This window comes from Trichechus manatus, unplaced genomic scaffold (genome assembly GCF_000243295.1).
Source record: "Trichechus manatus latirostris isolate Lorelei unplaced genomic scaffold, TriManLat1.0 scaffold00017, whole genome shotgun sequence".
Taxonomy (NCBI): domain Eukaryota; kingdom Metazoa; phylum Chordata; class Mammalia; order Sirenia; family Trichechidae; genus Trichechus; species Trichechus manatus.
In genome coordinates this window covers 21,330,633-21,352,421 of record NW_004443953.1, presented here as the reverse complement: position 1 = coordinate 21,352,421, position 21,789 = coordinate 21,330,633, and the positions used below count along the sequence as shown (strand labels likewise).

At 37.9% G+C, this 21,789-nt stretch overlaps 1 protein-coding gene across 2 annotated transcripts; it reads right to left on the bottom strand.

The window, feature by feature from the left end:
- Window positions 1-122: 122 nt before the first annotated feature.
- Window positions 123-20,051, bottom strand: CCN6 (cellular communication network factor 6). Of its 2 annotated transcripts, XM_012554425.2 has the most exons (6): window positions 19,660-20,051; window positions 11,972-12,269; window positions 7,602-7,844; window positions 3,229-3,292; window positions 1,578-1,771; window positions 123-468 (listed from the first exon to the last, which is right to left on the bottom strand). In XM_012554425.2, exons 1-5 carry the CDS (start codon window positions 19,705-19,707, stop codon window positions 1,765-1,767), a joined length of 660 nt encoding a protein of 219 aa, XP_012409879.1. In that variant the 5' UTR covers window positions 19,708-20,051; the 3' UTR covers window positions 123-468; window positions 1,578-1,764. The 2 variants fall into 2 exon arrangements, with proteins under 2 accessions (XP_012409879.1, XP_004372533.2); XM_004372476.3 differs by lacking the exon at window positions 3,229-3,292.
- Window positions 20,052-21,789: the final 1,738 nt, after the last annotated feature.

The window sequence follows — 21,789 nt, the reverse complement described above, 5'->3', positions numbered from 1 at the left end:
GAACTTTTTAAAAAGCTTCTAATGCCTTAAATGCAGTGATCTGAGAATAGCTAGGCGTTCTTACTCCTTGGGGTATTTTATTTTTTTAACCAATAAAGTTGATTTGCCACCCTTGTGTAACCACTCAGATTCTTTGGTGTAATGACATGATTCACTAACCAGAACTTTTCTGCCATGTGCTTATTTTGAAAGAATCTTGAGCTCAGAAAATATATCTCCTGGATCTCTGCAGTTCCTCTGACATACACAAGATGTAATCCACAGCATCTTCCATTTAAATGACCCTTCACTTGGGCAATCAAATTGAATGGTAATCATTTTAGACTTATTAGGGATGCAGCATCTCTTATCCAAGCATATCCCGCAGAAAATGGGTTTGTAACTCTGAGCACTTGAACATCCAGAAAAGACAAATTTTTCAGCTTTGGAGAGTTGGAAAGTAGGTTGGCATGTTTTTCCTTTGGGAATCTAAAAAGATACAAAAAATTAAGAAATCATTCTTTAAATTTGATTTTAAGAGTTTAGAAAGGTGATACTACAGAATCATTTTATCTCACCCACATAACTGTAATTATTTCAAGTACATTAATAATAGTTGCTATTTAGTGACTTCCAGCACTCTCTTATCAACAGTCTGTCGTCCTTGTTCTTGCTCCATCCTATTAGAGGACCCACTCCCCAGTGGTTTTTGCTATCTCTGCTTTACCCAATTCCACAATAGGTGGAAATTTATCTAATCTGTTTAATATCAGGGGCAATGTCCTATTAAATGTTTATATTCCTAAGACTTAGCAAATTCCCTAACACATCTCAGACAGTTTTGTGTGGGTGGGTAGATAAATATCTTAAACCCTTTAAAATTGAATTGTCGACTTGCTAATGTGATAGGGAATGAAGTTGAGGATGAGAAGGATTTTGTAGCATTTCTAAAAATTACTCTGTTTGGACAGTCATATTGCCTAGTTCTAAAAGAACCAGCTCTAGTTATACCTAGCAATCTTACAGGATTTTATCATAGCCCTTTGGCAAGGTTGCTGTCTAAAGGAACATTTTGGAAATGGTGTGGTCCCCCTCCAAGTTAGTGATATATAACTAAGATCAGCACTTCTTTACTCTGATGTTCATAATGTACTATTTTATTAATTATGATGTAGCAACCAAAATACTTATTGTTTTGATCCTATTCCATAAAATTAGTACAGAAAAAAGAAGGTAAAATCTGAAAAAGATCAACTCTTAGAACGATACACAGTGTGAGACACCACAACAAACCAGCCTGATCAAGACACACACATGACTAAACTGTTAAGTGTCTAGAATCAACACGATAACGTTACCACTCTGCTTGGGAAAATTTTTCCCACCAAGTATGAGTAGAATCAGCTCGACGGCACACAACGACAAACAGATTAATATCTGCTTTCTCCTTAGTTTGACTTTAAGACTTATAATGAATTGTTTTAATTTTATAAAAACCAAAAACCACAACACATCCCTCCCTCCAAAACATGCACAAACACATTTTAGGAGTCTCTTAATATTGAATTCTAATTAAGTTAAATCTAATTAAACTTTACCTGTACTGTCTTTGATATATTACTGTCGCAAGGCTGAATATAACACAGTCTTTTCTCTTTTCTCATTTCACAGTTGCTGTTTTCATTGGTTACCCTATTAGATATTCCCATCCCACATGTTCTGGAACAAGGTGTCCACTTTGTTGCCTGCATAAGACATTTTCTTTTCCAAATAAGTGGGAGATTCCTATAAGCTAAAATAGATGGAGAAAAACACATATATATACATTTGTATGTATGTGTGTAGATAGGTAATTTTTAATCATTTTTAAACTAATAGTTAACAGAGTTGAATATTTTTATTTTTATATAACGTAACTCAGATGAAGATTGTAGTCTTACTGGTCATTCTATCTCCCTTTTTTCTCCTCTCCAAATCAGCTTTCAACCAAGTTTTACAGTCCATTTTCTTAGGAGGAATAAAAATACTTTGTTTGAAAAACTGAGTAGATTTACCCATTGCTTCTTTTTTCTTAGCCCGTCCTCTGAGTACTAAACCTAAGCTTATGTTCTGATTGATCTCTGCCTTTTTCCTGTTTCTTGCCTCACTGTTGATATTATTGCCAATAAACATTGAAATAGATGTTAGTAGGATTAGGGAATGCAAGATATTAATTAGAATGATGTGGTCTTAATGTTAAATTTTACATGTTAAAATCTAATATAACAAAAATTATATTTGGGAGATAGACTATCATATCATTGAGACCAGTTATGTTTCCTTCGTTTGTTTTCATCTAGTCTTTTATAAAATTATCTAAAGATCAAAGTAAAATTACATTGAACTAAACTAAGGAGCCCTGGTGGCACAGTGGTTAAGAGCTCAAGCTGCTAATCAAAAGGTCAACAGTTTGAATCCACCAGCCACTCCTTGGAAACCCTGAGTCAGTTTTACTCTGTCCTATAGGGTTGCTATGAGCCGGAATCAGCTTGATGGGCAGTGGGTTTGGTTTTTGAGTTTAAACTATCTAAATAATCGTTATATACTAAGCGATTGCAAATGTGTACTCTATTGTGTTCCCTCAGCTTAATTGTCACATTCCCTATGGTATCAGGCCCACACTACTCTCTCCATTGGCTAGCTATTTCACAGCGCTTATGGAAAGAGATGGGAATGAATGGATGGATGGATGGATCTGTGGATGGGTGGTCAGAGGGATGGGTGGGTAGATAGTTACAGCCCCTCCGGTGCCTGCTGCTTGGGAGAAACAGGAAAGGGAGAGGGGTGAACAATGAGAATATAAAGAGGGTATAATAATTCTTCTATCTCCGTATAAAACATTTGGGAGCTCCTCGTGCTACTCATGAATGAATCAGGTCCGTGGTTTACTTTAAGTAAACTACATACTGTTGTACTGTCTCACAGCATTTCCTTGAGATTAGCGTGCATCCTAAAATGGATGCTTTGGGAATAAGGTGGTGATTTGAGTCTGCAGTTGAACATAGCAAAATTTGGGATACATTACCTCAAAATCTTCACTTAATACTCTTAGAAGACAAAAAAAGAAAAAATGCCTTCCTGAAAAGAAATATTAGTCATTTGGAATTTTGTGTTATCTTTGAATAAAATGGCACTGCTTTCAGTTTTATAATAGTAAGATCTTGAAATTGCACATAGAACGGAAGGAGAGGAGCAGAAACATGAAGATACCTTGAAGGTAGACAGCAGTTTAAAGACCTCAGTGCAGGAAGCATATTAAAAGCCTGGCACACATCTGCAAAAATAAAGGTAGGTTAGATTATTGCATTACAAGTAACCCCACTTAAAGTTAAGCCAAGAGTTGCAGTTCAGGAATTCGTTTAACATTCGTTAAAAAGCAAGAAAACTAGAAGAGAGATTTTAAAAGTAAAAGCTTAGTGTTGTGAGCTTTGAGGAAAGCATGAGGGCATCGTGTCATTGCATTTCTTCAGACTGACCAAGCAAAAGCTGAATTCCACCCAAAGATCGTCTGGAATTAACTAAGTATATAAATTACTATCACAAATACAGGCAGTCCCCAGGTTACGAACAAGATCTGTTCCTAAATCTGTCTTTAAGTCGGTTTGTAGGTAAGTCAGAACAGGTACATATGGTTTATTTCACGTCAGTCGAATGCTTGTCTTAGTATATAGTATATTTTACCTTTCTATGCATATAAAACCCTTCAAATACACTAAAACATCTTCAACATAATAATAATAATACAGTAATAATAAAAGTAACATACGGTGCTGCACTGAAGAGAGACAATCTCTGTGTATGTGTCCGTGTAGGTATGCAGTACTATAAAAAAATATTAAACAGTTCTTAATAGAACTGTCTTAACAGTTTAAAAAGAAAAAAGATCATGATTAAAGGTTAACACTTACTCTCGTTTCATAGATGTCTTGTATGCCGGAAGGGGCATTCGTGAGGTAACATAACAATAATTGGATAATGCAGGAGAAGATGTTGGAGAGATGGCTGCTGTTCAAGATGATGGGGCTGGTCTTGGAGAGGATAGACCTGTTGCTGGAGAGTCAGGGTTTGATTCTGCTGCTGGGCTGGGAGGGGTGGGGGTTACTACTGGAGTCAATTTTCTTGAAATAGGCATCAGGGAGGTTTGTACAGAGCTTTTCCTTTTCTCGTCATAAATGCCCTTGTAGCAGCTGAGGCCCTCGGTAACTGTACGGTAAACTGGTGAACCTCTGTATTAGGATCTTGCTCCTCTAACTTTGCCATCCCTGCTTCAGTGAATTGAAAGGCTTCAGCTAACTCTTGAGTCAAAAACTTTTTCAGTTCTGGAGTTTTTAGGTCCCAGTCTTCTCAGATGCTATCATCTACTGCACTAGTTCCATAAGGTCTTCATTGGTTAGGTCTTTGGCATGGTAGTCAAGTAACTCTACGATGTCATTTTCACTGATGTCTTAACAGCAGCTGACTACCAATATCAACAGCTTGCCTGACTTCAGCGACATCGTCAGCTGTAAACCCCTGAAAAGCATGCGCGAATTGAGAGCACAATTTGTTCCACACTCCTTTCATATTTGACTGCTTCACTTCAGCCCAAGATTCAGCATGGATGGCATCGTAGACGTTATAATTCCTCCAGAACTCCCTTAAGCTCATAACATCATCTTGGGTAACCCTGGCTGCTTGTGAGAAGGTCTGCTGTAAATAATTGGTCTTAAAAGAGACTATGACTTCCTGATCCATTGGCTGAAGTAGCAATGTGGTGTTGGGGAGTAAAAATACTACCTTTACATTGGGATGAAGGTCATCTAAAGTGCTTGGATGTCTCGGTGCATTGTCAAGCACAAGGAGAATCTTAAATTTTCTTGGCCAAACAATAATGTTCAACAGCAGGGACAAAATGGTTCAGAACCAATCTTCAGAGATGACAGTTGTAATCCAAGCCTTTGCATATGCCTTCCAAATAACAAGAAGAGAGTCCTTAATGATATAGAGAAGTGTCCTCGGATTTAGGGAGCGATACACAAGCAAAGGCTTGAGCTCGAAATCCCCGGGTGTGTTACCCCCAAGCAATAACGTTAGCCTACCCTTAGATGCCTTATGCCCTGGTGCATTTTTTTCGTCTTTCAAAATCTAGGTCCTTATAGGCATTTTTTTTCCAAGTTTATAAGCCAGTCTTGTCTACATTAAATATTTGGTCTGGCAAATAACCTCCCTCCTCAATAATTTTTTTCAACATTTCAGGAAAATCACTCACAGCGCACTTACATCGGCACTCGCAGCTTCCCCTTGTATTTGAATGTTATGTAAATTTGCCCTCGCTTTAAAATGATTGAACCAACCTTTACTCAAAACAAATTATCACAGTCACCTTCACTTGCTGCACATGCAGCTTTTAAATCATTGAAAAGGCTTCAAGCCTTTTCTTGCACTAACGTAAGGCTAATAGGCATATTTCACTGATTTTGATCATCAAAATTATCATAGCCTTTCCATTTCAGTAACTAAACCCCTGTGTTGCTTAGTAATAATTGTAGCTTTCACAAGGCAGAGCCTTTCACATGCTCCATTATTCTCACTTTATCCTTTAAAACTTTTCCGATCATTGACCAACTGTAGCCTAACACTTTTCCAGTGACCGGTGGCATTTCATTATTTCCACTTCATTTTCAATCGTGATTGTTCTCCTTTTCTTTGATGCATCTCCAGCACTTCATCAGATTTATGCTTTGCAGGCATGGTTACAAGGGTAAATAAGGGGAAAATTTAAGCCAAATACAAAGTTACACAGTGTTATTGGCAACATGACCCGACTTAAAAAGGCGGATGACATTGTCCTTCCTCAAGTGATGAACCCCTGAAGTCATGCAGTGTTTTCATGAGCATCACAAGGCGTGCATTTGTTATTAGGAACCTCAAATTTTTAATACAATGGGTTTATGGCAGTCCATTCTTAAATATGAGTTGTCCGTAGGTTGGATGTTCTTAACCTGGGGACTTAACTGTATATCATAAAGTGTGTGTTTTTGTACTTGTGGTTAATTTTAAAAGCCAAACTCCTGTTTGGGCCCATAAATACAGCTTCACAGTTAAGCAGAAGAGAGACGTTGGAGAAACTGACATATACTTTCTTTGAAACATAGTTAGGCCTAAATATCTCAAATACCAGAGAGCACTTGGGGAGAATTTCTCTTTTTTTATAGCAAAGCACTAACCACTATGAGTGACAATCTGATGCCTCCCTCAAACCAGTCTCTGGGTGAATCCACTGAAACTGCTCTAGTTCTATAAATGAGACCAACTTGAACTTGACCCAAGGTCTTTACTTGTGAAAAACTGCTGCTCCTTCACCAGGGAGGCTTGCACATGGATTCTAAGGAGAGCTTTACATTGAGTCACTCAGACCCAATGCAGAAAACCAACTGTTCCTGTACACTTTGATAAAAGAACAATTTGGCTTATAATTGCAGTGGTTTTAGAGCATTAGAGGTGTCATGTTGGTAGCTGAGTAAGTACAGTAAATACAAATTTACCACAACCTATTAAATTTTTTACAAGTTAACTGACATAATCCCTGAGTATCTTTCTTTCATACAGTTATTATGTAAAACTCATTTATCTTACTAAAGTTGCTTTTATTAAATATCCACATAAGTGAACATAGGTTTTTTTTTTTTTTTTAGCATATTACATATATTTTGTGTTTCCATGGCACCTTTGATTCAGAGATGTGACTCAGAACCAAACATCAACATTGCCCTTTTGAGTCTTTCCTCATCTGTGCTTCATTTGCTGGCATTTTTGAAGCCCCATCCCCAAAATACTCCGGCACTTAAATAAGCTGCCAATTTAGAGTAGACCAGATTACGAAGTTTATGCATATACTTAAACCAACTGCACATGGCCAGGTATTCAAGATAAGTAATAAACAATCTCATTTCATTCCTCTGACTATATATATATATATATATATATATATATATAGGTGAACTACTTAAAGGTGTGTGTGTGTGTGGTTATGTAGAGAGAGACAGACTGGTAATTGTTGAGTTTCGTTTTCAGAGTGAATGAAATGATAGTTTTATATCAGTTTTCTATTTTTAGAAACAATGTTTGCAAGTCAAACGTGGCATTTCTCAGATATAAATTTTAATCAGTAGCCTCCAATTTCTGTTTTATATCATATGGAAAAATTGCCTTTGAAAATTTTTGGAATTGAGTGGGTCAAGGTTTTTACTCATAACAAATACAAATAAAAGCTTTTCAGGGTACATGTAAACAATATTTAGTCAGTTTTCCTGAGAAGAGGTTGTTTGGGAATAAGCAGAGGTACTGAGATTTAGAATTTTTCTGGCCTAATAGAGCTTTTAAAAACTGGAATATTGTACCAAAAAAATCTAAAACATCATAAACTTTCCACTTCAGATACTTAGAATATACTGGATTGAGGCAAAGACTAAGACAGCACACTCAGACTAAATCTCACTGCTCACTAGTCAATAAGTACTTATTGAGTACATATGGTATAAAAGGAACATGAAAGAAAACCACTAAAAGTCCTATATGAAAAAGCTGACTGTTCTTATAAGTACCTGGCATAGTTTTATAGCTTCTTGAGAGCTGCTCTTGTAATGGTCCCAAATCACAGTTTGATTGATCAGCCTTCTTTTCACCTTTAGCCCCAGAGCAGCGACTGTCAGCCAGCTTTGGTATGACCAGAGGTGTGCATCCAATCACCCCACTCACACAGAGGCAGCTAAACAGGGGATTGGGTTGAAACACTTGGCCATTATGATAATGCACCCTGTTGAGCTCACATCCAACAGCTACAAGGTCTGAAAAGAGAAAAATGCAAAATTGCTAAAGAAGCCATGGCTTGTGACAGTCTAGAGCTCCAACTGTAAATCTCAGAGGCAATAGCTATCTCCTTTATGAAGTATAGTACTCAATTTCTTAGGTTCCATTTGGATCTCCAATCTACAGAACACCTATAGATAATAGAAAGGTAAAAATGAGGCATTTTTTTTTTAATATTGTAGGCTATAAATCCTAAACAGTATATTGTAGGCTATAAATCCTAAACTGGGATTACCTTCAGAATAAAAACCAAGAAAAGACCCTGTTCTGAAGTAAAGTTAATTAAAAACCAGCATGAGTATAGCAGTGCAACAATGATTGTAAATCTGAGAGATGGGTCGATGACTGGCGAGACCTGAGGTTTCCCCAGAGGTCCAACTATAGACTAGGATATAGTCTCAGGAAGTCAAGATGAGTAAATGACTAAAGAAACCATAGTTTATTTAACTATAGTGCTGGAAGGTAACTGATTTTTTTGTTAAGAGAATTGAAGAAAATCTGTTTTTCACTTCCTCTGAGGGGTGTTCTTGACATTCTTGGTCAGCAGTTCTCAAAATGTGGTCTATGGTCCCCTTAGGGGTACTTGAGATCCTTTCAGGGGGTCTGAAAAGTCGAAACTTTGCAAAATACTAAGATGTGATTTGCCTTTTTTACTGTTTTGACATTAAAACTGCTGTGCCTTAGGATGAATCAAGGCAGTGGTTCCAAATTGTACAGGTAGTCATTATGTTCTTCACAGCCACTCAGAATTATTTTATTAAAAAAAAAAAAAAGTCAGTTTTACTTAAGAATGTCCTTGACACGTTAAAAATTACTTTTATTAAATCTCAGACATGAGTCCATGTCTTTTTAGTGTTTTGTGTGACAAAATTGGAAGTATGCAAAAAATATTTCTGTGTAGCAAAGTACAATAGTTGTCTTGAGGAGAAGCACTTGTGCTATTGTTCGAGTTGTGAGCTAACCTCGCCATTTTTTAGTGGAATTTTACTTGAAGAAATGACTGACAGATAAACTACAGTTATTCAGATTTGGGCATTTGACAGACATTTTCTTGGAAAGTGAGCCTGTCATTTCAAGGAAAACAACTGACAGTGCTTGTTGCCAACAACAGAATTTGAGCTTTCAAGCAAAAATTCGAATTTTGAAAACTTGTATCTGCCACTGAGATCCTGACAGCTACACAATAAGTAGACTTTTCTGATGAAATTGGTGGGTGTATTAATGTGATCTTTTAATATTATATAATTAAAGGTATCAACATTTGGAAGATCTATGTAACTTAGTAAACTGATATTTTCCAAATTTCCAGTGCATGGAATTACAAAATTATGTATGAGTAAAAGACCCATTTCAAGCAGGTCATGGATAGACCAATGGATTTTAATGCCCCAGAGTTCAAAAAGTTCAATGATGAGGTTTCAAATTCCACAATGCCGCTAACTTTTAAGAAATTACTGCTTATCAAGTTTTAGTATAATATCAAAATAGAATATTCACAATTATCTGAAAAGTCTATTCAAATACTTCTTGTTTTCAATTACTATCTGAGTCAGGCCATATTTTCTTCATTATTTCAACCAAAACAACGTATCACAAGAGATTGAAAGTAGACGCAAAGATGAGAATCTAGCTATCTTCTATTAAGCCAAAACATTGGAGAGATTTGCAAAAATGTGAAACAATACCAACCTTCTCACTAAATTTCTTTTTTTGGGTGATATGTGATTTTTTTCATTAAAATATTTCTGTTACTATGCAATGGGTTTATTGTTTTTAAATGAATTAATCAACATTTTAAATTTCTAATCCATTAAGTAACAACAGATATAACCAACATAAGGAAAAGCTCTTTGGTTCTTAATAATTTCTAACACTGTAACTCTTTAAAGTGTTAAAAAGCAAAGATGTCACTTTGAAAACTAAAGTGTGCCTGACCCAAGCCATGGTGTTTTCAGTCGCCTCATAAAAAACCCGTTGTTGGCAAGTGGATTCCAACTCATAGCGACCCTATAGGACAGAGTAGAACTGTCCTCATAGGGTTTCCAGGGAAGCAGCTGGTGGATTCGAACTGCCAACCTTTTGGTTAGCAGCTAAACACTTAACCACTGCACCACCAGGGCTCCAAATCACCTCATATGCATGCAAAACTGGACAATGAATAAGGAAGACAGAAGAAGAATTGATGCCTTTGAATTATAGTGTTGGCAAAGAATATTGAATGTACCATGGACTGCCAGAAGAACAAACAAATCTGTCTTGGAAAAAGTACAGCCAAAATGCTCCTGAGAAGCAAGAATGGCGAGACTTGGTCTTACGGACTTTGGACATGTTATCAGGAGGGACCAGTCTCTGTAGAAGGACGTCATGCTTGGTAACCTGGAGAGTCAGCGAAAAAGAGGAAGACCCTCAACAAGATGGACTGTCACAGTGGGTGCAACAATAGGCTCAAACATAGCAATGATCATGAGGATGGCACAGGACCAGGCAGTGTTTCCTTCTGTTGTACATGGGGTCGCAATGAGTCAAGCCAACTTGACAGCACCTAACAGCAACTAACAAATGGATCCTGAGACCAAACATTTTTAAAAAGCATTGTTCTAGATCAGGAATCGCAAACTTTCTGTACAGGACCAAATAACTATCTCAGCCTTTGCAGGCTATGCTGTCTCTGTTGCAACTACTGGACTCGACCATTGTAAAGCAGTCATAGGCTATATGTAAATGACTGAGTGTGGCTGTGTTCTAATAAAACTTCTTTATAAAAACAGGCCGTGGCCCAAAATTGGCCCTGAGGTCTCTGTGACTCCAGTTATAGATTATTTCCAGCCTCTGTGTTCTGTTAAAACACTCATCATATTGTATGTGAAATTACTTATGGAAAGATCTGTCTTACATAATCAACTTTAACTCTGTGAGAGCAGGACCGACCTGTATCTCTCCCCCCAACTTTTGTGTCCCAAGCACCTAGCCATAGTAGTGGATGCTCAATAATTGTTTTTTAAGTTAATGAAATAACTTGCCCGGCACTATTTGGGAGAAAGTGGTATCCTGAATGCCAGAGTCTGATAGGTCATGTTTGCCCCCCATAGAATTTGCATAAATATAGCTAACACTTTTGAGAGCCTCCCATATAACAGATAATGTGTTAGGTGTATAGGTTTTATGTCATTATCTCATTTGATTCCTCTACCAACTCTAAAAGATAAATAAATACATATGAGATAACTGAGTCAGATAGGTTAAGTAACTTGATCAAGGTCACTCAATTAGCATTTAGAACAATCGACATTTGAACCCAAAGTCTACACTCTTAATATAATATAGTATTACATAGTGCTGTCAGGGGCAACAGGCTTTTAAAACTTGAATGACTCTACACAGTCAGACTCCAAGGATATGCTCTCATTCCATGCTCACAGGCAAACTTAAGAGTTTTCTACATAGTAACTAAGCTGCCCACTGCATGAGTATTTCTCTTCCCTTAGCAGTTGTTTTTATCCTAAGTTGGCATCCTGAATTGTTGCCAATGTGTTGTAGGTGTAGATGGCCTGAATCAGTCTCCAGAACTTAGACTCATAAAGCTGAGGATCGGGTTGTGATTTGAGGTGACGACACCTCTTTTTACAAATTTGCTGCAGCAAAAAAAATACACTAATTCAATGGTTAGTTGGGAAGACTGAGATTAAAGTAGTATGTCTGAATACTAGATAAGCATCCTTACATTTTAAGCAGAATTAGCTCTTAGTTACAGAAAGGGCTAAATTCAGATTGCTTTTGGCAGTATTAACAAAAACTGTCATTTGTAGCAGTTTTAAGAACTCGGACTCTATATAATTTCTCTCATTTCCTATCATTAAAATCAATTACCTGAAAAGAACTGCAAGATCACTTAAATGCAACAAAAATAATACATATCTGAACTTGTGTAAGCATCTGCCAATTTCACATGCTATCTAATATTTTGGAGGCAATCCCATTGACACATGAAAACTATAAACCCACTTCATATTTAGCCAAACTAAGCTGATCATTCCATATTAACAACTGTGGGGAAAAAATTATCTAGACTTAACCTTTACCAACACATCCAGAAGAAGATACTTACATGCACACACTCCAGTCTCATACCTAGGCCTGTCTGCTGAGTAGTCACAATACAGCCCTTTGTGCGGGTCGCAGAGTTGGGCTTCGTTGCAGATGTCCCCTGGTTGCTTGGCACAGATTTTGCAGCATCCACAGCCATCCCTCACCAAGCTCACACCAGGAGGGCACCTGGGCTTCTGATGAGGGCATTTACAGGGCCAGTGACAAAACTGCTTACGCTGATGCACTTCTGATACTTCTCCAGGGCTTTCTTCAGGTGTCATGTCCAATGGCCCAGTGCCCTGTGCCCTGCAGCAGAACTTCGTTGGATAATAAAGGTAATGTTAGAAGGTTTCTCAAACTAATTTCAGCGGTGTTATAAGATTAGAATATTTTCCCCAAATAGGTAGAACATAGTGTGATGAATCATAATAATCATAGTAATCAAAATATTGATCAGCATTTGACACAATTGATCAGTCTTTTTTAAACAAACTTTTCTTCATTTGGCTTCCAAGACATCACTCTTTCTTCTTCTATCTCACTGTTCGCTCCTCCTTGCTCTCAATACACTTCCTCAATCTTTTTGCAAGCTCCTGTTCCCCTGCATTTGACTTAAAGTGTAGACTTACTGGTGTTTTCCTAAGTCCTGACCTTAGTGTATTGCTCTTCTCACTCTACACACTGTCTCTTGGCAATTCCATCTCTTGTCTTTGATTTCCACCCTATGCAAGCTTCAGAACTAAGCTTCTAGCTGTGACTTCTTCACTGAACTCTCTACCCATGTAGCTGACTGCCTACCTGACATCTCCACTGGACTGTCCAAAGGCAAAATGCATATCCAAAACTCATCATCTTTCTCCCCAGAGAGCTTCTCTAAATTTGGAGTCAGGAAGCTAGGAACCATCCAGATCATCTCACCCTCCCTCACCTCCCATAACCACTCAGTGAATAATTCTTCTTATTCTATTATCATAATGTCAGTGGAACCGGTCACTTCTCCCCATTTTCACTGCTACTACCTAAGCGAGGGTTTGTTTACCTAAGCAGTAGCAATAGTTTTCTAACTATGCTCCCTCCCCCAAGAATGACTCCTGAAATGCATCTACCACATCTCTGCTGGTGGGATCGCTCTTAAAAACATATCTGGTTTTATTACTTCTCTCCTTAAAATCCATCAGTGGCTCCCTACTGTCTACAGTACGCAGTCCAAACTTCTAAGCACGGTATCTAAAGTCCTGTCTGTTCTGGATCATGCCTACCTCTCTAGTCTTGGCTCTCAACACACTTTCCTCCTATGCCTTGCAGTTTACTATACTCACCATGTGATTTTTCTTCTCCATACTTTTCCTCACTGAAATGCTCACTCCCAAACCCACTCACCTGGGGGCATGCCTGTGTATCCTTTAATCTTGAAGCATTTCTATATAATCTTTCCTAGATTCCTCCCTCCAAGTTAGAATTGACCACTCCCTTCCTACTTGTGCTCCAGTTTCACCTCTGGCAGAGCACCAATGACATTTTATTGAATTACTTTTGAACAGGTCAGGCTCTCTACTAGAAAGTAAACTCCTGAGGCCACAACCGTATATTCTTAATCTTGTATTTCAATCTCAGCATAGTGTATCTAATAAAAACTACATGTTCAACAAAGATCTGATGGGTAAGTAAATGAATGAAGGAATTCTCCCTAGTTTCTCTGCAGCATTTACAACTATGAAGAACCCAATAACTTGGAACTTTATTTTCCCTTGGGCAATGTGTTGTTCTGAGACAATACATTTTCTAGGACTGTTTATTTTTCTGACTCTTCTTCCAGTCTAGTTTGCAGAATTGTGCTTTACCATTATGCACCTCCTTTGTTCTTTTTCTCTTCCACGAGACATTTATCACAAAACCCATCACTATTTACTGAAATAATTGCTTGGATTATGTCTTCCTAAATCTCTGGTATCTTAAGATCCAAGGAGGTTTTCTGAAGAATGTAAAAAATGTTAAGTCACTCATCATTACAACATCATCATCATCAAAATAGTTTATTAATAACCAAAAACAAAACCTGTTGCCATCTAGTCGCTTCCAACTCATAACAATCCTATGTGTTACAGAACAGAACTGCTCTATAGGGTTTTCTTGGCTGTAATGTTTACAGAAGCAGATTGCGAGGTCTTTCTTCAGGGTGCTGGTAGGGTGGATCTGAACTTCCAAGCTTTAGATTAGTAGTCCAGGGCAAACTATTTATACTACCCAGGGATCTTAGTTTATTAATAGATAGCATTTAATAAGTGGTTTCTACATCTCAGGCACTTTGCTAAGGACTTCAAATGGATTATTTCATTCAAAACTACATTATATCCTGGGGAGACATGAGAACTAAATACAATATAGCACCCTGGACTGGATTCTAGAACAACAAGAGGAAATTAATGGAAAAAAACTGGTGAAATCCAAGTAAAGGCTAGAGTTTAGTTAATACTACTATACTAATGTCAGTTTCTTAGTTTGGACAAATATGCCATAGTAATGCAAGATGTTAACATTGGGGAAAACTAGGTGAGGGTTATATGCGAACTCCCTGTACTACCTTTGTAACTTTTCCATAAATCTAAAATTATTCCAAAATAAAAAATATATTTAAAAAAGAAGACTACAATGTGAGGATAGAGAATAATATATCAATATAAGAGAAATATTATTGTTACCCTCATATGACAGATTATGAAACTCAGGCTTACAGAAATAAATTAACCTGTCCAAGGTCACCTAGAAAATCAGCTGTGAAGCTAGAATTCTAACTCTGAAGCATCTGACCCTGGAGCCCATTCTATTAGTCACTGAGCTATACATCAATAAATTTTATCAATGTTTTTCAGACATATTTCAGGACCCTAATAACGAGAATGAACTGAATAGCCTTTAAAATTTTATTTATGTATATATAGTTGAACGCATCTTTGAGCTGAAGTCAAATGTCCACAAAAACTTACACAAATATGTCCACACAAAAACTTGTACACAAACGTTCATAGAAGCATTATTCATAATAGCCAAAAGTAGAACCAATCTAAATGTCCATTAAGTGATGAATGGATAAATAAAATGTGATATATCCATACAATGGAATATTATTCAACAATAAAAAAAATTAAGTACTGATACATGCTATAACATAGATGACCCTTGAAAGCATTATACTAAGAGAAGCCAGTCACAAAGGATCACATATTATTCCATTTATATGAAAAGCCCAAAATAGGTATATTCCTAGGGACAGAAAGTAGAATAATTATTGGCCAGGACTGGGAGGTTGGGAGGAAATGAGGAGTGACTGCTAATTGGGGCAGGGTTTATTTTGATTTAAATTTGATTGTGGTAATGGCTGCATAACTCTGTAACTATACCATTAAATTACATGCTTTAAATGGGTGAATTATATGGCATGTGGATTCTATCTCAATAAAGCACTTATATATTAAAAACACACACACACACACACACACAAATCCTCAAGAAAAAAGGGCACATAAACTATTCCACATTTGGCAGAGTAGTAGTAGAAGAAAACAGCTAAAATTTTAACAAATTATTAAAGGCTGAGTGTGGATTATGTAACAGTTTAGAATCCGAGGGAGCTACAGACAAAAGAGGAACTGGTAACCACCTGCCAACTTTTTTCCAGAAATTCCACTGGAGTTCCATGTGAAATATTGGTAGCTGGGCAGAAAAACTGGGAGAGAATCCTGCCTAAGTCTGAGGGTAGAGCAAGAAAACTGAGAGTAACCAGCCTGTGCTCTGGATCCTGCAAAGTATGAGACAGCACTCCTCTGCTACTGGGGGCTAGAGGGCAGGACACCCACCTGCACTCCAGACCCTGCATGGAGTACAAGGCAGAGATTGCTGCTGGAGAAAGGGCGCAAACACTAAGAGAACCCCACCCCTGAGGCACAGGCATGTGGGGTCTGCCTTAAACTTAGACCTGAGCTGGAGAACTGAGAAACCTCCTGATTACATCAAACTTAAGGCTTTGTCTCCTTGCACTAAGTACCAGGCAGCAGCAGTCTATCACTGGGGAAGGGACAGGAGCACTGAGAGAGACTCCCTCTCTGGCACAGGCATGCAGGGGCTGCTGAAATCTGAGAGTGAAGGAGGAGAACTTAGAGAAACCCTCCAGCACTCTGTCTCACATTAAGTATGAAACACTGGCAGTCTAGCACTGGGTGCTATCTGTGGGACATGAATGTAACTAAAGAAATAAAAAAGCCCAAACTCTGCTCAGCTACAGACTAGATTGGGATTTCTCAACATCAGCACTATTGGCATTTTGAGCCAAATAACTGTTGGTTGGAGACTATTCCATGCCAAGGATATTTAGCAGTATACCTAGCCTCTACCCACTAGATGTCAGTAGCACTCCCCCAGTTGTGATAGTCTCCAAACATTGCCAAATGTCTCATGAGGGGAAAGTTGCCACCAGTTGAGAACCACTGGACTAGGTCAACTCAACCTTCCATACTAATGGCCTAAGAGAAGAAGAAGTGTGCCATTTCTGGGTAAAAATATTATTTACCTTAGTCTCTACTGTTCTTTTTATTCATAATGACAAGCATTCAATCAAAAATTACAAAACACACAAAGAAAATATGACCCATTTTCAAGAAATAAAACAATGGAACCAACACAGAGCTGGCTCAGATGCTGGAATTACTAAACAGGGGTTTAAAAATAGCTGTGATAAATATAATAAAGGATCTAGTTGAAAAGGCCAACAACATGTGTGAACAGAACAGAAATTTTAACAGATATAAAATTATTAAAGAAAAGGCCAAATGGAAATGCAAGATATAAAAACACATGATATTAAAGATTAACAATTCTTTGATGGTTCATCAGCTGGCTGTACGCAGCAAAGAAAGAATTAGTGAACTTGAAAATTTGCCAATAGAAATTATCTAAACTGAAATACAGAGAAAATAAACAGTAAGAAAAAATAGAACAGAACATCTAAGATCTGTGGGACAATTTTAAATGGTAAAACATATGTGTAATTAGAATCCCAGAAGGAGAAGAAAAAGAAGAAGAATGACACAAAAGAAATATTTGAATAAAAAAAGATAAAAATTTCTCCAAAATTCATAAAAGAAAACAAACCACAGATGCAAAAATTCCAGTGATAAGATAAATACCAAAAAACAAAAACAAAAAAAAAAAAACACAGCTAGGCACATCATTGTTAAACTGCTGAAAACCAAAGATAAAGAGGATATTACAAAAGCAGCCTGAGAAAAAGGAAACACTACATACAGGAAAATAAAAATAAGAATGAAACATGAATTTGAAGAAGTAGAAGAAGGAAGAGGAGGAGAAGGGAGAAGACCAAAGACAATGGAATGACATCTTTAAAGTGCTGAAAGAAAAAGTAAAACCTATCAACCTAGAATTCTATAGCCAGTGAAACTATCCTTCAAAAGTGGAAGTGAAATAAAAGACATTCCCAGATAAACAAAGATTGAGAGACTTTGTTTCTAGTAGACCTGCCTCGCAAGAAATACTAAAGGGAGATCTTCAATCTGAAGGGAAATTATAACTCGGAAATATAGAAAGAGATGAACCAAAATCCATTGCTGTCGAGTCGATTCCCACTCATAGCAACCCACAGGATAAGGTTCAAGTCTGTAAATCTTGGAAGAATGCCACATCTTTCTCCCGCAGTGCTGCTGGTGGGTTTGAACTGCCAGGAAGAGATGAAGAGCCCTAGAAATATGTGGGTAAATATAAGGGAATTTTTTTTCTCTTTTATTCAAACATACTTTGATTGTTTTCAAAAGCAAATTCTCAAAACAACAAAAGAGTCATCTGAATTGTTTAATAGAAAGAATAAAGGTTTTGAAAACAGATCTAAGCTTCAGAATAGCTCTGTTGTCTTAATTTTTCTATCATTTGATCTTTGAGCCTCAATCCTCATCTGTAAAATAGGGTTAATAATATCCACCTTGCAAGGTTGTTTCAAGGATTAAAGGACTGAAGTACCTAGCATAGTGCTTGGCCCATAGCAGATGTTCAATAAATTGTAGGTATTATCAGACTCTTCTGCAAAAGTTGGACAATGAATAAGGAAGGCTGAAGAAGAATTTATGCATTCAAATTATGGTATTGGCAAAGAATATTTAATATACCATGGACTGCCAGAAGAATGAACAAATCTGTCTTGGAAGAAGTACAACCAGAATGCTCCTGAGAAGCAAGGATGGTGAGACTTGGTCTTACATACTTCGGACACGTTATCAGGAGGGACCAGTCCCTGGAGAAGGACATCATGCTTGGCAAAGTAGAGGGTTAGCAAAAAAGAGGAAGACCCTCAACAAGATGGATTGACACAGTGATTGCAACAAAGGGCTCAAACATAGCAACAATTGTGAGGATGGCACAGGACCAGGCAGTGTTTCATTCTGTTGTACATAGGGTCATTATGAGTCAGAACCGACTCAATGGCACCTAACAACAACAACGACATCAGACTCTTCAAAAATTCATTATGGCAAAGTTAAGCACAAAACAATGCTTTCTCACTGACCTATATATCTTTCTGTGTTGGTTTTTATTTTTAATTTTTTTGTTTTGTTTTAGTGTGGGGGTCAGATGGGATGTTAAGTTCTTTCACAGAAACACTGTTCTCTATGATGGAATAGTTTCTGTTTAAAAATATATAGTATCTTTTAATCCATAGTAATGACAGGGCTTTTCTCAAGAATGGTGGCACAGGAGGTAGCCCCATCACACTTCTGCTGGGGCAGTGTGCCCCCCTCCACACAACTGCGGGGATGAACTGTACCACTGACATTCCTGTTATGATCCTTTTGAAATCTTAGGGTTCTCCCGATACAAGTTTGCAATATCTTCTTTTCTGATCTATATCTACTATTTACTACCCCAATCAGCAATAAACTCACAGACACCTTTCCATGTTTTCTATACCCCACACCATTTCAAAAGCTCTGAGCTCTAAATAAGCAATAACTTCCCCCACATTCATAAATCAATAAATAAACCACCCTGTTTTAATTTTCTTATCAAAAAATGCTAAAGCAGTACATTGCTCTATTAAATTACCCTTTGGGCTGTTGCTTGAAATATTTCTCTCTCCATGGACTGACTCCCTTTCATGGAAAGAGAAAAGTACAGAAGTTGAGAAAAGACAAAGTAATATGATGTTTAAAAGATGTCTATTTTTATTCCAAAGTGCTCCTTTCAAACAAGGACAGGCTTAACTGACGCAAGTTGTTGTCAAAATCAGTTTTTCCAGTGGCTCTTTGCACATATTGCAAATGACTATGAAAGTTGAAATTCAGCCTGGAACCGGCTTGAAGAGGCACTATTTAATCCACCATTCCAGGCAGGACGGCTGCGGTGTGTGTTATACTCAGATAAAAAAATATATCATTAAAGTTTGGGGGCTTTTCAAACATATCAAAAGTAGGATTAAGTGTCATTACCTGAGAGGAAGAAATGTTTTACACTTCTCTCATGAAGCCAATAAACTAAAATGGCACTTCATTCGGGGTAGAAAATGGCTCCCTATTCTTCATGAAATAGTACCATAAGTAATTTATTCTCCTTTTTCCTTCATCTTCTTCTTCTCTTTTTATTTTTGACCTGAAGAAATAAGAACTACTATAGTCTCCTAAAGGGAAAGAGTAACGAGAGAGGACTTACCTGTAACAAGCCAGTGATGAGAAGAGTGGAAAAGAGGAGGCTCTGCATGTTCCTGAGGAATGTGAAGCAGGACTGAGAGATAGAGAAGTCTGAGCCTGCTCATTGCTCCCGGTACACAAAGCTCTCCTCTGTCTCCTCAGTAAACCTCACATCTCCTCAGCAGAAGGACACACACGCCTCCACCTCATACGCCACTTCGTGCTGTTACTTTCCGACTGTACTTTCATTTTGGAGGATTAGTTTTAATACCCTGCTTAAATATTAACATGTGACTCTGTTAATATTTACCTTCACAGTTAACATGAGGTATGTTGTGAGAGCATGAACACTTTCCTCCCAGGACTAAGGGCAGGGAGATCAAGCAATGACTTTTCTGAATAACTGTTCTACCTGTTCCTAGAGATCAGAGTCAGCCCTTGAGAAAATGGTAAAGTTACATTTACCTTCTTACCCTCAGCCTCTGAGTTTTGTGCTTGCCCAGCTCCAGGCCCTTTCTGTGGGTCTCTCTTTACTTTCCTTCACCCTTGTTTTGCTCTTGGAAGATTTGTGTCCCCTAAAAAGACATGTTCAAATCCTAACCCCCAGTACCTATGAATGTGACCTTATTGGAAGTAGCATCTTTGCGGATATAATTAGTTAAGATAACATAGGTCATACTGGAGTAGGGTGGGCCCTAATACAATATGACTAGTGTTCTCATAAAAATAGGAGAGGAGACACGAAGATAAAGAGATGCAGAGGGAAGACAGCCATGTGAAGACAGTGACAGAGAAAGGAATTATGCTGCCACAAGCCAAGGAACACATGGGACCACCAGAAGCTGAAAGAGACAGGAAGGATCTTCTCCTATAGCCTTCAGAGAAAGCATGACCCTTCCAACACCCTGAATATGGACTTCTAATCCCCAAAACTGTGCGAGAATAAATTTTTGTAGTTTGAAACCACTCAGTTTATGGTACTTTATTATAACAGCCCTAGAAAATGAATATAGCCTCAAACACATGGTTCTGGCCTGGTCTCTCCCTACAGTAACCCAGTCATAGCTGCCCTTGGGTTTTACCTCTCATATCAATAACAGGTTTCCAAAGGACTTCCCTGACTCTCTTAACTTGTGATTGTCTCTCTGATTCTCCCATGATGTCTTGTACTTTCTTCTATTATAGCACATTTCTCACACCACGTTGAATATGATTGGAGAAATGCAGATGGAACATGAGTAGACAGTAGCTGGCCTTAAATATAAGCCTTGTTTTGTGGTCACAGTTCCATGATAGATAAGAATAAAGTTAACCCCAATCTTTTTGGGACTAAAAGAAAACAACTATGCTAGTAGCCATCACTCATTTAACAAATTAATATTTTTTTTAAATTATTACAGCTTTTTTCCCCACCTTCTTCTAATTCTCATCTCCCTGACCTGTGTGGCCACCAGCCCATCTCCTCCTGTGTCCAGTCATATGTAGCCGTTTGCTAATCCCACTTTCTCAACCCGGGTCTTTGTTACTTAACTTGCATCTACAATGGAGCTTTGTCTTCCTGTGGATCCAGTGTCCAGTCCATTTCTCGCTCCCGTCCTAGGGCCTAGTTCTATTCTCTTTGATCTTTTACCTATCCTGACTTTTTCCGGGGACTCACTGCTCACTTTTGGTTTTGCTCAAGGCAGTCACAACTGTATAAAGACACTGTTACTGAAGCCTCACTCAGGCCTGAGCCAAGGGTCTGGGAAAAATCTGGGCTGTCCTCCAAGAAGAAGGAATCTGCTGTCCTTGGAGAACCACAGATACCATAGAACATGCAAACTATATGTGGTTCACTAAATGGTCAATTAAACCATAATTATATACACACCAAAAAACAAGGAATGTATAATGTAGTTATGTTGTCAATTCCTAATCCTCCCTCCCTAAGAAATTAGCCAATGAAAATCTTATGGATCACAGCAGAATATTGTCTCATATAGTGCTGGAAGATGAGCCTCCTAGGCTGGAAGGCACTCAAAATACACAGTGGCCGCAACAATGGACTCCAGCATACCAATGATCGTGAAGATGGCACAGGACGAGGCAACATTTTGTTCTGTTGTACATGGGGTCACAATGAGTTGGAGTCAACAGCAGCTAACAACAACAA

Coding starts and splice junctions, on each gene's coding strand:
- CCN6 (XM_004372476.3), bottom strand. CDS start 19,707: ATGCAGAGCCTCCTCTTTTCCACTCTTCTCATCACTGGCTTGTTACAG. Junction 12,270..19,659: donor TCATCACTGGCTTGTTACAG/GTAAGTCCTCTC, acceptor TATCCAACGAAG/TTCTGCTGCAGGGCACAGGG. Junction 7,845..11,971: donor TGAGACTGGAGTGTGTGCAT/GTAAGTATCTTC, acceptor TTCTCTTTTCAG/ACCTTGTAGCTGTTGGATGT.